At 31.4% G+C, this 16,327-nt stretch overlaps 1 protein-coding gene across 1 annotated transcript in view; it reads left to right on the top strand.

Moving 5' to 3' along the window:
- Positions 1-3,083: 3,083 nt before the first annotated feature.
- LOC139491446 (dynein light chain Tctex-type 5-B-like) overlaps positions 3,084-16,327 on the top strand; it is a 33,167-nt gene continuing 19,923 nt past the window's right edge. The window contains exons 1-2 of the mRNA XM_071279144.1: positions 3,084-3,144; positions 12,739-12,791. Coding sequence (XP_071135245.1) covers positions 12,768-12,791 — 24 coding nt within the window. The 5' untranslated portion in view covers positions 3,084-3,144; positions 12,739-12,767. The remainder of the gene's footprint in view (positions 3,145-12,738; positions 12,792-16,327) is intronic.

Genomic DNA, 16,327 nt, shown 5'->3' with positions numbered 1-16,327 from the left:
GGATATTTATATAGAGGAAAACGAACCCCAAAAACAAAGATATGAGAAAACAGTGGTGCTGAAATATCATAAGTAAAGAATAGAGAATAACGGTAAAATAGAGAGAAAAAAAATAACGTTGGTCTAAAATAATATAAGATAAGATAAGATAAGATATTTTAAGATAAGATATTTTTATTTCCAATTATGGGCCCCAAAGGGCATAAACATTACAACATCAATAATTTTTTCATAATACAATACAAACAATGAGATAATAAAAAAAAAAAAAGTTAAACGAGAACTATTTAAGTTCTTAAAGAATACGTAGATAAAGAATCTATAGTATGTTTTTTTTTTTTTTAATACTAATGCATTTTATTGCAAGTGTGGTTGATATAGATAACAAACAAGCAGCCCAAAAAGAAAAAAAGAAAAATAGATATCCACATATGTATAGTACACAAAAAGTTGGATCAATTAAATATATAATAATTAGCCAAAAAGAAAGTAGAAATTAAACATGTCCATGACTCATCCTGTGTCAGCAGCAAATAGGAAAGCATTATGGTTTCCCAAAGGCAGCTGACACAAGGGGGCGATACCTTATGGGCTATAGGCATGTAAAATGTGTGTAAATGTCTCTTTCCTACCTGTATCAAAAGCAAACAAGGAAGCATCATAGGTAACTTGAATGCAGTTGATACCAGGGGACGATGCCTCAAGGATATAAGAGAACATTTGAATAAATAATATATCTTAACAATTATTTTTTTTTTTTAATCGGCTAGTATGTTTGTGATATTCAGATGAATATAATTTTCTATGTCCAATCAAATGTATATACACACATAGATTTCCTTTAACTAATCTTCACTAAGGAAGATGTTTGTATATAAAATTACATATTATTTTAAGTAACTCAACATTTTCTACACTAAATAACCAGATAATTTTGCTTTGACTGTTCATATGATTAAAATAAGAATTATATTGTGCAATACTAGCTAACATACAATTTCTATCATCCTCAAATTTGTTACAATCAAATAGAAAATGAGCCTCATCTTCGACAGTATTGGAAGAACATTTATTACATATTCTGTTAATTCGGGGAATACCCTGATATCTACCTAATTCTATTTGCAATCTATGAGAAGATACACGTAATTTAGTAAAACTTCTTCTAAGTTCAAAATTCTTGATCAATGTTAGATATTTTTCAAAACCAAAATTTGTTTTATATAAAAGGTAGGTTTTCAGTTTACTGTCTGAAAATTTATCTATTTGTTTTTTCCAACAGCTAATAAACAATATTGATAGCTTGGTTTGTATATATTTCTTAAATTTGTATAAGGATTCACAAAATGGAGCATTAACGGCATTTGTATAGTCAATACCAAGTATTTTAAAAACAACATTTATTGAACCATACCATGATGTTATATTCATGTGATGTAGTGTCTTTGATTGTGTATATGCCTCTTTTAATAGAGGAAAATTATTACCTAAATTCTCTAATCTATACCAGTACAATAACATTCCTTTTATAATATTAAAATATATTGGAAATCTTCCAAGTTCAGATAACACTGCAGCATTTGTTGTTTTCTTGTGTACCCCAAGTATAAATTTACAAAATTTTATATGAAGTTTCTCACAGGGTAAACCTGAATATAGTTTTTCAAAAGATATATCTTCCTTCTTACATTTAGAGGAAAGAGAATTAAACATCCCCCATATTTCGCTACCATATAATAAAATAGGTTTTACAGTGTGGTCAAAAACATGAATACTTGTTTTTACATCAGGATTAAGTGATAAAAGATCTTTCCTTAATTTGAAATGAGCTTTCAGGGATTTTTTGTATAGTTCATTTTGAGCATAACTGAATGAACCAGATGAGCTTAAATATAAACCTAGGTATTTGTATTTTGAAACACATTCCAGATTTATATTCTGAAATGTGAATATCTGTTTTACATGTCTGCCTGCCTTGTTGAAAATCAGCACCTTTGTCTTATTAGTATTCACATTGAGACACCAATCTTTGCAAAATTTATCAAGCATTCCCAGCTTTTCTCGTAGTCCTTCAGCTGATGTAGATAATAAAACAATATCATCAGCATACATTAAACAATGTAGATCTTTGTCATTGACATTAACTGGGTCTCTAGTATCTGACAAATATCTGGGCAAATCATTTATGAATATCTTGAATAAATTCGGACTGAGGTTGTCACCTTGTTTGACTCCAATATCTAATGGGAAAAAATCACTTACTTGATTTTGAATTTTGACACATGATTTGCTAATTTCATACATACTTTTAATAATGTTATAAAAATAAGACCCAGCCCCAATATCTAGTAGTTTAATCTTGATCCCTGTATGTATAACAGTATCAAAAGCCTTCTGAAAATCAACAAAACAGGCAAACAGTCTACCTTCTTTTGAATTACAGTATTTGTTATATGGAAACAGCAAATTTGAAAGACCCCGTCCAGGATCATCCAGACCTTCTCATATTTTAGAAAACAACTATATATTGACTTTTATAACTGTTGAAGGCTGTACGGTGATCTATAGTTGTTGATTTTCTGTGCATATTATTTGGTATCTTGTAAATCATATCACATCTTCTTTTTCATATTACATCTTTTTTTAATGCAAATCGGCTATTAACACCATTTTCATAGTCCGTTTAAATTTGAAAAGCCTTAATCATGTTAATGAGATGTACATCAATGAATTATTTCAATTATAATTATGCAGTTCATGCAATTTAATAAATTATGTACTGTGGTGTTCTTTTACCGATTTTTAAATTTAATACAAAATGCGTCTTGTTCAGTTATATCATCTTTTCAAATGTATACTACATTAAATTTATATATGTATATGAATAGTGGTATGCATTTTAAAGAATTAGTTTCCTAATTTTCAAATTAATTTTCTTCAATTTAAAAGGCATTTCTATGTTTATAAATGAGAAAATTTGAAACCTGTTGAGAAATGACACTTAATTTTTTTTATTTTTAAATGTTTATTAATTCCCCATATTAGATCCTGATTATGAACCGTGCAATAATGCATTAGTTTTGACTACTTATAACTGTATTAAAAGCAATATAACATTATCACTATTACCAGCACAGGTAGAAGGTAAGTCAATATTTTTGTAATTCATCTTAATTCATAAATTTTAAGGATCTATTTTCAAAATAAGTGTCACAGAAATATTTAACTTGAATGATCGAGATAATAACAGAATAACAGTACCGATAGCGAAAATAATGTGCGTCAGGATTCTACTTTCGATAAATAAAAAAAAAGGGGGGGGGGGGCGGCTTATATTTAAGCAAGAACGGGTTGCTTACATTAACAACACCAACAACCTTGTGAGTATCATTATTGTCAGGCACGAAAGAACATGAAGACAGAAATACGAAAACGTCTAAACTAGCTTCATAGCCCCTTTATTAATTATTTTTTTATTCATACCTATTTTGAACTTTCACTTAAAACTACTCGATCACAAATTGTTATCAACTTGTCGTATTAAACTAATGATTGTTTTATCAAAATCATTCAATTTGCAGTAACATATATATAATTGCCTATCAATATAAATATATATATTCATTTTTAAACTGGATAAGAATCAATTTTAAACGTTGAATAACATAGTATCAAGTATCAAAATTTGTATTGTCAACATGTCAAATTATTTCAATTCATTATGTAAGAATAAAATTTTATTACAGATATGTCTCTAATTCGCCACCCTTTATTTTTCTTCTGTTCCTTCTCCTTTAAATGTGAATTTTATGTTCATTTAATGGTCATATTTATTCAGATTCTATTTCAAAATTAAAACCAGGCAAATTTTAAAGTTCTTTCTTCAATATAAAAATAAGAATGTCGTATGTTTTTCATAAAGGAGGCAAATCTGCACCAAAGATCAAATGACATTGAACTAGATGTAACCATACACAGCCGTCTACAACGAAGAGTTCATTTATTTTTTTCTTCTAAAATTCTTACTTCAGTGATAATCAGATTGTCGAACTGACAACATCCGACTAATTTTCAAATTTACTATTATTTCATCCTGTAATCATAATTTTTTTACTACTACATAGGACTTGATTATAATTCTACTAGGGGATTTAAAGAGAGTGTTCTTGGACTAAAATAAATAAATTACTAGGAACAAAAATAACGAACTCCAAGGAAAATTAAAAACAAACAGTCAAAAGCTCAACCTCATCAATCGAATGGAAAACAACTGTCATATTCTTGACATGGTATTTTAAAAATTGTTTTGTAACAAGCTAAAGCTCTCACTTGTACATTGAACAGTGAGTCGCATAAGATTCCATTATATTGACTACCATCTTCCACGTATGAGCAAGACAACTGACTTAATAGGTAAAAATGTCAAATGGCATATATAGGTCTAAGTCATGTCTATCGTTGAGATCGCTTACATGTGCAACCTATCGTGTTGAGTCTCGTTATCATTGTTATTCCAGTATAATCAGTCTCTCGCATTACACCAGTCTAAAACGTGTGGACGACAGACGTTAAGTGGTGGCGACTTTGGATACTTGTCGGGTAAGCTCAAATTCCTTGTAAACAAAAACCATGCAGAGACTCCATATAGAGTCTGAATACCTCATTTTGTTATAATTATATTTTTAGCTGGCGATTACTGCCATGTTGACTGATTTGTAGGTCAGTCTTATTGTTCTGGCCATTTTTCTCTCTTTTTATGTTCACAAGAAGGTTACAGATTTCCAGATATCGTAATGAGCCGCAAATATTGATATTTTAGGGACAATAACTCTAAAATGGGTTGTCAGATTCCATAGAAAATAGACCTTGACTTTTTTTTTTTTTTATAATTTTTTACACCCACATTCAGTTTTGATATTCCTTTTACGTTTTTGAGATATAGCTAGGTCAACAACTAGATGGTTTGTAAAATAATACATTTCAGAGACTATTTCATCAAAATGGGCTGTTCAATTTTTCTTAAAATTCCACAGGAGACTCCGACATGTTTGGTTATTAACGGGCTGGACCATATGAGTATTTGGACCATATAGGTAATTTTTTTTAATTACATTATAAAAGTTTCAATAATATAAAAACTATATCTAAAAAAACTGATGGTTACATGACAATGTATTATTTTTATAATTCAAATACTATGTAAAAATAAAATATTGATGCCATATGATAGTTAGTTTTCGTCGCTAAGTACTCTTGAATGTGGGCTTGGGATGACATTTACTTACACGTGGTATAATATTATAGCTTTTTTGAATTTGCAGTTCTTGGCGGTTGTGCACGATCCTTTTTATTTACACCTTTTTTTGCGAGTGAAAAGCTAGCTTTTTGTAGCTGCGTACAGTGATATCGAGGTCTTGTGCCATTCTGATAATTATACGGTGTTTTTAAGAAGCTCTTGATCTTAAATATCGGAATATGACTGCAATACACCATATTCACAAGAAAACTTAAATAAACTATGTTACTTTCTAGCCGTGACTTCTTGTGTAACAGTTCATTAAGAAATGTTTGGAATTTATTTTTTAAAGTCGACATATTGCCATTCACTCGTTATAACAAATCAGTAATGACCATCGGTATAAAATGTGTTTATTATAGTTTTGACAAGTAAGTAAAATCAGAGACATATATACACATGTGTATATATGTCTCTGGTAAAATTAAGGAGGTTATTGGTAAAATTAACTATGTGAAACTTCTAATTTTGATTTAGCTAATCTTTTTATTATGTTAATAATAAAATTACCTATATGATAGCGTCTTTTTAATGAACGGTCATACCATATGAAGAGTTTAGAAGTATTAAAAGTAAACTGTAACAGAGTGTTAATTACCCCGACCATACGCGTATGGTATGGTCCAAATACTCATATGGTCTGGAACATTTATAATTATTATTATTATAAACTTGACTTGCTTAGAATCTGTTTCATGTATATTGTATTTTTCTTGTGTATATGTCTGTTAATATGTTTGCATTTTAACCCGTAAGGATTTTTTTTGTGTAATAAGGTATAATGTAGCTTATAGTTTTTTGTAACTTGTCTGCTAAAATGTTATGAAATAATTAAGCTGTTGGTTCGTAAAAGGAAAAACAAATGATTTGTTAGTACATTGTACACAATGGGTATACCACGTCGAAATAAAAACTATAGGTTTTTATATTATACATGCTATAATACTATAATCCTCTCCAAGGTTAAAAAATAGTAGATACATTAATTTTATAAAAAGAAAAATACGATCCAAGGAAATCTATTTTGAAACGGTAAGAATAGTTTTATAATTGTAATTACAATTGTGCATTTTAAATGAAGAATATTATAATTAATAAAAAGATTTCAGATTAAGACGATTAGCGCAAATGGCACCAGGAGAGATTTGCACACAGACAAATGAATAATCTCTGACAATAATTTAAAAAATATATTCATATCTAAGTTAGCTACTTTTGCAAACTAGAAAGTAAACAAATCTGTTTACAAAGCAGGGCTTATTTATTTGCAACTGAATTTGAATTTTATATAATATACTTTTCTTCTTATTTTTTCTAAATTTAAGTTGTATTTTCAACTGCTTAAACATAACTTGACAAAAAAAAATTCGTCCTAATAATAAAATATAAAATAAGTGAAAAAATGTGACATATTACATGTCAAGTCAGAGTGACATACTGTGTTTAGATAATTGGCCAATTTGGCCGTTCGAATTTCATATTATCACACCTAATAATATTGCATAATATAACAATATACCATTGGTTGGTTTATACATGTAGCATTGAAACACCTGGATTAACAATATCCTTTGAAGACTTTTTAATACATTAAAATCCCCTTTAAGAGTTTAAATGGGATAAATAATAAACTTCTACGTAACGTACGTCTTGATATTTCACTCCGAAGAAAATCATTAATTAGAATTAAAGACGATTTTTAAACAAACAAGGTAGGACTTTTTAGTTATCTTTTTGAAAATCCCCAAGTTGTAACCAATATCTTCTATTTTAACTGCAGTAACTTGTAAAAAAAATAACAATAATATTATTGCGCTGTACGTACTGCATGAATAACTTGTTTTTTATGGTTTGAATATAAGTACTTTTATTAAGTATATTAATTTTACAGTATAGGAAATTGTTTATAAGCCTTGGTATACGAATAATCGCAGTAAAATTTATCAAACTTTAAGGATACAAAGGATATTATATTTCTTGGCAACATGAAGCCATTATTGAAAAATCATTTTCTTAATAATAATTTGACCAGTATTGATTTGTTTTTATTATACATTTTATTTGTAAAGTTGCATGAATATAACATATTTTGTTTGTCGACATGCCAAAGCAATGGCCAAGTATAAAAGATCACAAAACAGGAAATACATGTATACCGTCGACATTCGGAATAAGTCTGTATGGCAGTATTGGATAATATAAAAAGTTAGTCCGAGACAACTCTGACGTCCAACGGCTGTTTTGCCAGACAAGCTGGGGCCGTGGGAGATTACTCTGACGTCCAACGGCTGTCAGAGTAATCTCGGACTAATAAAAAGTCAGTTAAAAGCCTTCAGATATTTCCTTCTACTTCTTGGATATTGGGATATTAATCAGTTATACATGATACATAAATGCTCTTACTTCGGGGTCCCAATGGCAGACCAAATATCAATCCTGGTTTTTAATCTCGAGCGATTCCTTTCGTTAACTTATCTTCTAAGTGTATTATCAATTTGTTGTCGTCCTGTCAAGTTACATACTATGTATTACAATTTGTTACTGGTTTTTGAACCAATTATATGTATAGACACCCATTGGTTATTTAAGACTGTGTGCTGAAATCTAAATGTATTTTGGTTTTATCTGTCGTTGGTTTGCTGTCTTATTGACCTTCACCTCCTTTTTGCATGTATTCGTATCGACGAGAGCCCTTACTTGTATATCAGTCGACAAAATATAACAGCGTATACTGTGATGTGCATTCACATATCTTATAAATGCACTCATTTTGATGTTCATTGTAATTTTTTAAAATAGGATTTCCTCAACAATGCGAAACCCGTATTCTTGAATTGAATAGCATAATTTTTAAACACTTGGGCCGATCTATAATTGTTAGTTTATCTCATTTTGTATTTTATTTTCAAAATAATAGACGAATATATTTACTATTTTTACGAAATTGCTTTAAACGACTATTTACCGCGGCTAATAATTTCATAACTATAACTATTTTATGACTTCTTACTAAATATGAACTATTTACTGGAAGCAAACATTTTCCCGTAAAGAACAGACTTCTTACCGGTTGGTATCGTTTCAAAAGCATTTACGGTTTATAATAGTCCTAGCTTTTACAAGAAATACTGGAGACAAAGGTAACATTTTCCCATACTTGCTGTATATATACTTTACACTTAATTACTTACTATCCGGACAATAAAGTGGAGAGTGATCTCATTGGTAATCATATATATATACCATAAGTTCTTATTTTTATAACAGCATGTTTATAGTTCCCTTCCGACATTTATAAGGGCTTCGCACCGGGAAATAGTTGGTGTATATATTTCTAGGACAATAAACTTGCTTAAAAGTCCTGATTGCCAGAAAATAAGTACATACTATTTATTAGAGACCGTGATATAGACTATAAGTCTGTTCTATACCAAGACATCTTAAGTACTAATCCAATAATCTTAAGTCAACTGTTGTTTTCGTTTTAAATATTTATGGTTTAAACGACCTTTATTTAGCTCAAATACTAATATACACCTCTTTTGTGATTGAATGACTGTAGTTCGAATGTCCAGCTGTTTAACTAAATAATCTTATTCACAAATGGAAGAAAGATTTTTTTACAAAACGAATTTAATTTAAAGGATTTTAATGTATCTTCCAATTCCCGCTGAAGTAAAAAAAAAAACACAAATTTTGTGCGGAAAGAAACATGACATAAGGGTCTGAATGGGGTTTACAGAATCGAGAACAAGGGACAAAAATATAGAGAGCAGATAATCTATATCAGCGAAATCTTCTAATTTGAAACATTCTTTTTAAAGGACAAGAATATAAAAGGGCTTTGAAAGTATTACGTAAATATACAATATGTAGAATATTATGCGTATTCATCTTGTCTTTTGAATTCAATTATGTTACAGTATAACAAAAACAAGATATGGTAAGATTAAAATTGCCAATGAAACCACTTTCTATCTTAAAAAGAACAAAAACTGATGTAAATCGCTCGTGAGTTTAAGTTATATATCAAAACATAAAGGGAATTACAATGGCATTGCAATACATTTTTTCTCTTTCTTTGAAGGTTTCTGACCCTTTTATATATATATACTTATATATCGTGTATAGAATTTGTCCTATATTTATAGTTTGCCAACTTTCAATTTTCCATAACTGACAAATTATTTAAACAAATTGACATTATACTTACTGTTCAAAAGTTCCATTGTCTATATGTATATATAGGCACACACGTGCATATCATGAACGAGGTTTAATGCACCATTTTCTACATAAGAAAATGCCTGTACCAAGTCAGGAATATGACAGATATTATCTATTTGTTTGATGTGTTTGAGCTTTTGATTTTGACATTTGATTAGGAACTTTCCGTTTTGAATTTTCCTCTGAGTTCAGTATGCTTGTGATTTTACTTTTTACAAAGTTTATTGGTGTTACTATTTGATAAGAACTAGCTTGGCAAGACCATTTTGTAATTTCATTAATTTCATACATTTCATACATTAAAAAAAGACGCTATACTGCTACTGTACTTGGGGAAAATATTTGGCAACAGAAATGTATTCATCTTATTTTTATTTAAATCAACCCAATTTACATAGAAATGGACGACTACGTGCCATTTATGATCGCAAATAAAAATGTATACATGTTATTCTGTGCATTGTAGTTCGTCTATTAATTTTTTCCCCTTTTATTGGTGGATTTGCCGTCTTTCTGTGAGTGATTCTTTTTTAACGACTGTAAGCTTTTTTGTAAATAATTTAAAACCAAGACTTGCATTATAAAATTGTCCATTATTGTCTTTTTTAAACATACATTACATCCATTGATAAGGACTAAAATTCGCCAGCACTTTAATTCCAACTTAGTGAGTTTACTTTGTTTAAAAATTGTGTTACATATTTGTTTTTCGTTCATTTTTTCACATAAATAAGGCCGTTAGTTTTCTCGTTTGAATTGTTTTACATTGTCTTATCGGGGCCTTTTATTGCTGACTATGCGGTATGGGCTTTGCTCATTGTTGAAGGCCGTACGGTGACCTATAGTTGTTAATGTCTGTGTCATTTTGGTCTTTTGTGGATAGTTGTCTCATTGGCAATCCTACCACATCTTCTTTTTTATAAAGTAATATTGCGGACCATTTTCCAGTTTCCATGCGGTATCCATATTTTTTTCTCTCTCGCTCAACTTTCATGTTTGTCATGCCAAAACCTTTTGAAGCTTTCATGCTATAAATTGTGTATTTTGCTTATTGTTGAAGGTCATACAGGGACCTATAGTTTGCTAACGTCTGTTGGTCCCTTGAACGAATTTGTCTGATTGTCTATCACACCACATATTCTTAATTTTATATGCAGTCATATCAATAATAAAAATGAGAATTAAATTGTCAAAGAGACAACTATCCTACCAAAGAGTAAAAACAGTCCATGGCAACATGGTTTTACACTAGTAATTTTGGGGCCCTTTTTAGCTTGTTTGGTGTGATCCAAGGCTTCGTGTTGAAGGCCGTACCTTGACCGTAGTCCTATAATGGTTTACATTTATAAATTGTTATTTGGATGGAGAGTTGTCTCATTGGAACTCATACGACATCTTCCTATATCTATGCAGATCTTTCGTATCTAGGGAATTGCTATAAATATAATTATTTCAGGTTATTAGACCATACTCAAGTTATAGATATTGTCGTCAACTTTTACAACCAGCTTCTATATAGCTTTCTATAATGCACCGTTCATCTTTTGTTGACCTCGACTTTTAAATTTCCATTGGACAGACAATTTTGTTTTCGACTATTTTAAAAATATTAATTTTTTTCAAAATCATACAGGACGCATTTTTGCGCCTGTCCCAAGTAAGGAGCCTCTGATAGTCTTGTATGTTTTTTTTTATTTATAGATTTTAGTTTATTTATTTGTTTAGGAGTTAAGTATGACGTCCATTTTTACTGAACTAGTACCCATTTTATAAAAGTTTTTCGCTATCGCTCTGGCAAAAATAATCACGAATATAATGCCTACCCATGTTAAAACTACAAACACGTATAGCTTGCACCAATTATTTCTTAAACCTACCATTTTTTTGTCTGGCATTTATTTTTATTATAATTTATTTGGCATCAAACAATGAAAGAAAATTTCTTTGGCACAAAACAATAAAAGAATATAAACTACACAGTGCAACTTCCAACAAGAAAACAAGAAGAAAATTGTCATTAATGAATTTAAAAATGCGACAAAAACGGAAAAAATCAGCAGTTAGATTTTCATTTGAAATGAAATAATTGTTATGATTTTCACAATGTTACTTTTTCCAATATAAACATACGAATTAATTTGTTTGTGGTTTCCTTTATTAATGTACAACATCTTTAAAAAGACCATATTGTGACTTCGATATTAAGTATACTATAAAAGCGATGCTCACCACCTTTCTTCTGTTGTTAGTTTAATTTAGTTATTTTGTGTCATGAATGTCATCTCGTATGTTTTTAAATATGAATAAAGGGGGGTCAGGTTGTCTTATACGTCAATGAGACGCACAAAAAAAAAAGGTACGCTACATTGAAGACCTGTTGGTGACCTTCTGCTGTTGTTTTTTTCTATGGTCGGGTTGTTGTCTCTTTGGCACATTCCCCATTTCCATTCTCAATTTTATATTCAATCTTCAACAAACGAATAATCACAGGAATGGAAGTTTTGCAAGAAAAATACCAAATTCGTGAGAAGTTGTGGCGGACTTGAAGAGCAAAGGCACAAACTGACACATATCTGAATGAATGAATAAAATCGATTTATGGTATTAAACAAACAAAAAAAAGATTTTATTTTTATTATCCGGAACTCTTCACAAACAAAGCCCATATGTTTGTGTATAGCATTGAACAAATAGTAGGCCACTCTGAAATGATCACAACCTAGAAGTATTTGTTCTCTTAATCAATTTGATATTTTGTGAAATAACCACATTAACTTCAAATTTTTGTTTAAATGAAATTCAGAATAAACTTTAATTTATTCTTAAAAATAAAACTGTTTTATGTGATGGTATAAAAATCTGCAACAAATTCCTTTAAAGCTTTAAGAAAAGAAAGTTTCATTTCATGTATCGAAATGTGTAACAAGTGATTTATTAAAATCCCAACTGGAAGGCCTCTGATAGACTGAGTGAGCATAAAATCATCGCCAACGACAAACAAGTTATACGTACATTTTTCAGTTTAATTACTAACAAACGTTTTGCCGTCGACCACACTGTTATGAATTTAATTCTATTATCATGAAACGACTTAGTCAGATTCAGATACTAATTTGATTAAAGCTGTAGTACGAACAGTTTATCACGCATCGATTTAGTTCACAGAACTACTGCCTCTATTGGGATCACTACACGTCTTTCCTTTTTCATTTCAGACAGCAGATACATATCATCACCAGAGACCATGTCGACATCGGTTGCCATAAAGGTAAGTATATATCAGAGGGGACCATTTTTCTTTTTATAGGAACGTATATTTTACGATTGGAGCATTTTTCCTCTCAAATATTTTTTTCTAGATTAATTTAATTTTGTTGAAAAGTTCAGGATTCATGTTAAATTATTGCAGTAAGCAGCTAATTCAGACCGATATAGACATATTACTAGTATACAAAATATAAGATTGAACAGAGGCTTATTTTGCATGAATCACAATTTTATATAAAAACAAGAATGTGTCCTCAGTACACGAATGCCCCACTCGCACTATCATTTTCTATGTTCAGTGGACCGTGAAATTGGGGTAAAATCTCTAATTTGGCATTAAAATTAGAAAGATCATATCATAGGGAACATGTGTACCAAGTTTGAAGTCGATTGGACTTCAACTTCATCAAAAACTACCTCGACCAAAAACTTTAACCTGAAGCGGGACAGACGGACGAACGAACGAACGAACGAACGGACGAACGAACGGACGCACAGACCAGAAAACATAATGCCCCTCTACTATCGTAGGTGGGGCATAAAAACCACGAGGGATAACTTTTATTATTATATTTAGCAAGTTCATGCTCTTTAAAAGAGGGACGAACGATACCATAGGGGCAGTCAAACTCATATATTGAAAATAAACTGACAACGCCATGGCTAAAAATAAAAATACAAACTGACCAATAATAGTACAGAAGACACAACATAGAAAACTAAAGACTAAGCAACACCAACCCCACCAAAAACTGGGGGTGATCTCAGGTGCTCCGGGAGGATAAGCAGATCCTGCTCTACAAGTGGCACCCGTCGTGTTGCTTATGTTATTACAAATCCGGTAAACAGTCTAATTCGGTAGGTCACCTCCGTGAAAAGGGAAGGGTATTGTAGTAACAACATAAGGAACACTTCCGATATCATATGTGAAACGGTTGTTCCATAACGGTCAACTAACCTTTACTAATTTTTAGCTCACCTGGCCCGAAGGGCCAAGTGAGCTTTTCTCATCACTTGGCGTCCGGCGTCCGTCGTCCGTCGTCCGTCGTCCGTCGTCGTCGTCGTCGTTAACTTTTACAAAAATCTTCTCCTCTGAAACTACTGGGCCAAATCAAACCAAACTTGGCCACAATCATCATTGGGGTATCTAGTTTAAAAAATGTGTGGCGTGACCCGGTCAACCAACCAAGATGGCCGCCACGGCTAAAAATAGAACATAGGGGTAAAATGCAGTTTTTGGCTTATAACTCAAAAACCAAAGCATTTAGAGCAAATCTGACATGGGGTAAAAATGTTTATCAGGTCAAGATCTATCTGCCCTGAAATTTTCAGATGAATCGGTCAATCGGTTGTTGGGTTGCTGCCCCTGAATTGGTAATTTTGAGGAAATTTTGCTGTTTTTGGTTATTATCTTGAATATTATTATAGATAGAGATAAACTGTACACAGCAATAATGTTCAGCAAAGTAAGATCTACAATTAAGTCAACATGACCAAAATGGTCAGTTGACCCGTTTAGGAGTTATTGCCCTTTATAGTCAATTTTTAACCATTTTTCGTTAATTAAAGTAAACTTTTACAAAAATCTTCTCCTCTGAAACTACTGGGCCAAATTAATCCAAACTTGGCCAAAATCATCTTTGGGGTATCTAGTTTAAAAAATGTGTGGCGTGACCTGGTCAACCAACAACGATGGCCGCCACGGCTAAAAATAGAACAAAGGGGTAAAATGCAGTTTTTGGCTTATAACTCAAAAACCAAAGCATTTTGAGGAAATCTGACATGGGATAAAAATGTTTATCAGGTCAAGATCTATCTGCCCTGAAATTTTCAGATGAATCGGTCAATCGGTTGTTGGGTTGCTGCCCCTGAATTGGTAATTTTGAGGAAATTTTGCTGTTTTTGGTTATTATCTTGAATATTATTATAGATAGAGATAAACTGTAAACAGCAATAATGTACAGCACAGTAAGATCTACAAATAAGTCAACATGACCAAAATGGTCAGTTGACCCGTTTAGGAGTTATTGCCCTTTATAGTCAATTTTTAACCATTTTTCGTAAATTAAAGTAATCTTTTACAAAAATCTTCTCCTCTGAAACTACTGGGCCAAATTAATCCAAACTTGGCCACAATCATCTTTGGGCTATCTAGTTTAAAAAATGTGTGGCGTGACCTGGTCAACGAACCAAGATGGCCGCCACCGCTAAAAATAGAACACAGGGGTAAAATGCAGTTTTTGGCTTATAACTCAAAAACCAAAGCATTTTGAGGAAATCTGACATGGGATAAAAATGTTTATCAGGTCAAGATCTATCTGCCCTGAAATTTTCAGATGAATCGGTCAATCGGTTGTTGGGTTGCTGCCCCTGAATTGGTAATTTTGAGGAAATTTTGCTGTTTTTGGTTATCTTGAATATTATTATAGATAGAGATAAATTGTAAACAGCAATAATGTTCAGCAAAGTAAGATCTACAAATAAGTCAACATGACCAAAATGGTCAGTTGACCCCATTAGGAGTTATTGCCCTTTATAGTCAATCTTTAACCATTTTTCATAAATCTAAGTAATCTTTTACAAAATCTCCACTGAAACTACTAGGCCACAATCATCTTTGGGGTATCTAGTTTGAAAAATGTGTCCGATGACCTTGCCATTCAACCAAGATGGCCACCACGGCTAAAAATAGAACATAGGGGTAAAATGCAGTTTTTGGCTTATAACTATGAAACCAAAGCATCTAGAGCAAATCTGACAAGAAGTTAAATTGTTAATCAAGTCAATATCTAAAAATCTTCTCCTCTGAAACTATCGGGCCAAATTAATCCAAACTTAGCCACAATCATCTTTGGGGTATCTAGTTTAAAAAATGTGTGGCGTGACCTGGCCAACCAACCAAGATGGCCGCCATGGCTAAAAAAAAGAACGTAGGGGTAAAATGCAGTTTTTGGCTTATAATTCAAAAAGCGAAGCATTTTGAGCAAATGTGACATGGTTAAATGTGTTTATCAGGTCAAGATCTATCTACCCTCAAATTTTCAGATGAATCAGATAACTGGTTGTTGGGTTGCTGCCCCTGAATTGGTAATTTTAAGGAAATTTTGCCGTTTTTGGTTATTATCTTGAATATTATTTTAGATAGAGATAAACTGTAAACAGCAATAATGTTCAACAAAGTAAGATCTACAAATAATTCAACTTGACCAAAATGGTCAATTGACCTCTTGAGGAGTTATTGCCCTTTAAAGCCATTTTTTACAAATTTTCGTAAATTTTTGTTATCATTTACAAAAATCTTCTCTTCTGAAACTATTGGGTCAAATTTAACCAAACATAACTACAATCATCATTAGGGTATCTTGTTTAAAAAATGTGTGCTGTGACCAAGCCAACCAATCAAGATGGCCGCCATGGCTTAAATTAGAACATAGGGGTAAAATGTAAATTTTGGCTTATATCTCTGAAACCAAAGCATTATTATAGATAGAGATAAAATTTAAACAGCAATAATGTAAGTATTTTGGTTTCTTGTTC

This window comes from Mytilus edulis, chromosome 10 (assembly GCF_963676685.1).
Source record: "Mytilus edulis chromosome 10, xbMytEdul2.2, whole genome shotgun sequence".
Classification (NCBI taxonomy): Eukaryota; Metazoa; Mollusca; class Bivalvia; order Mytilida; family Mytilidae; genus Mytilus; species Mytilus edulis.
This window is presented reverse-complemented; position numbering and strand designations above follow the sequence as displayed.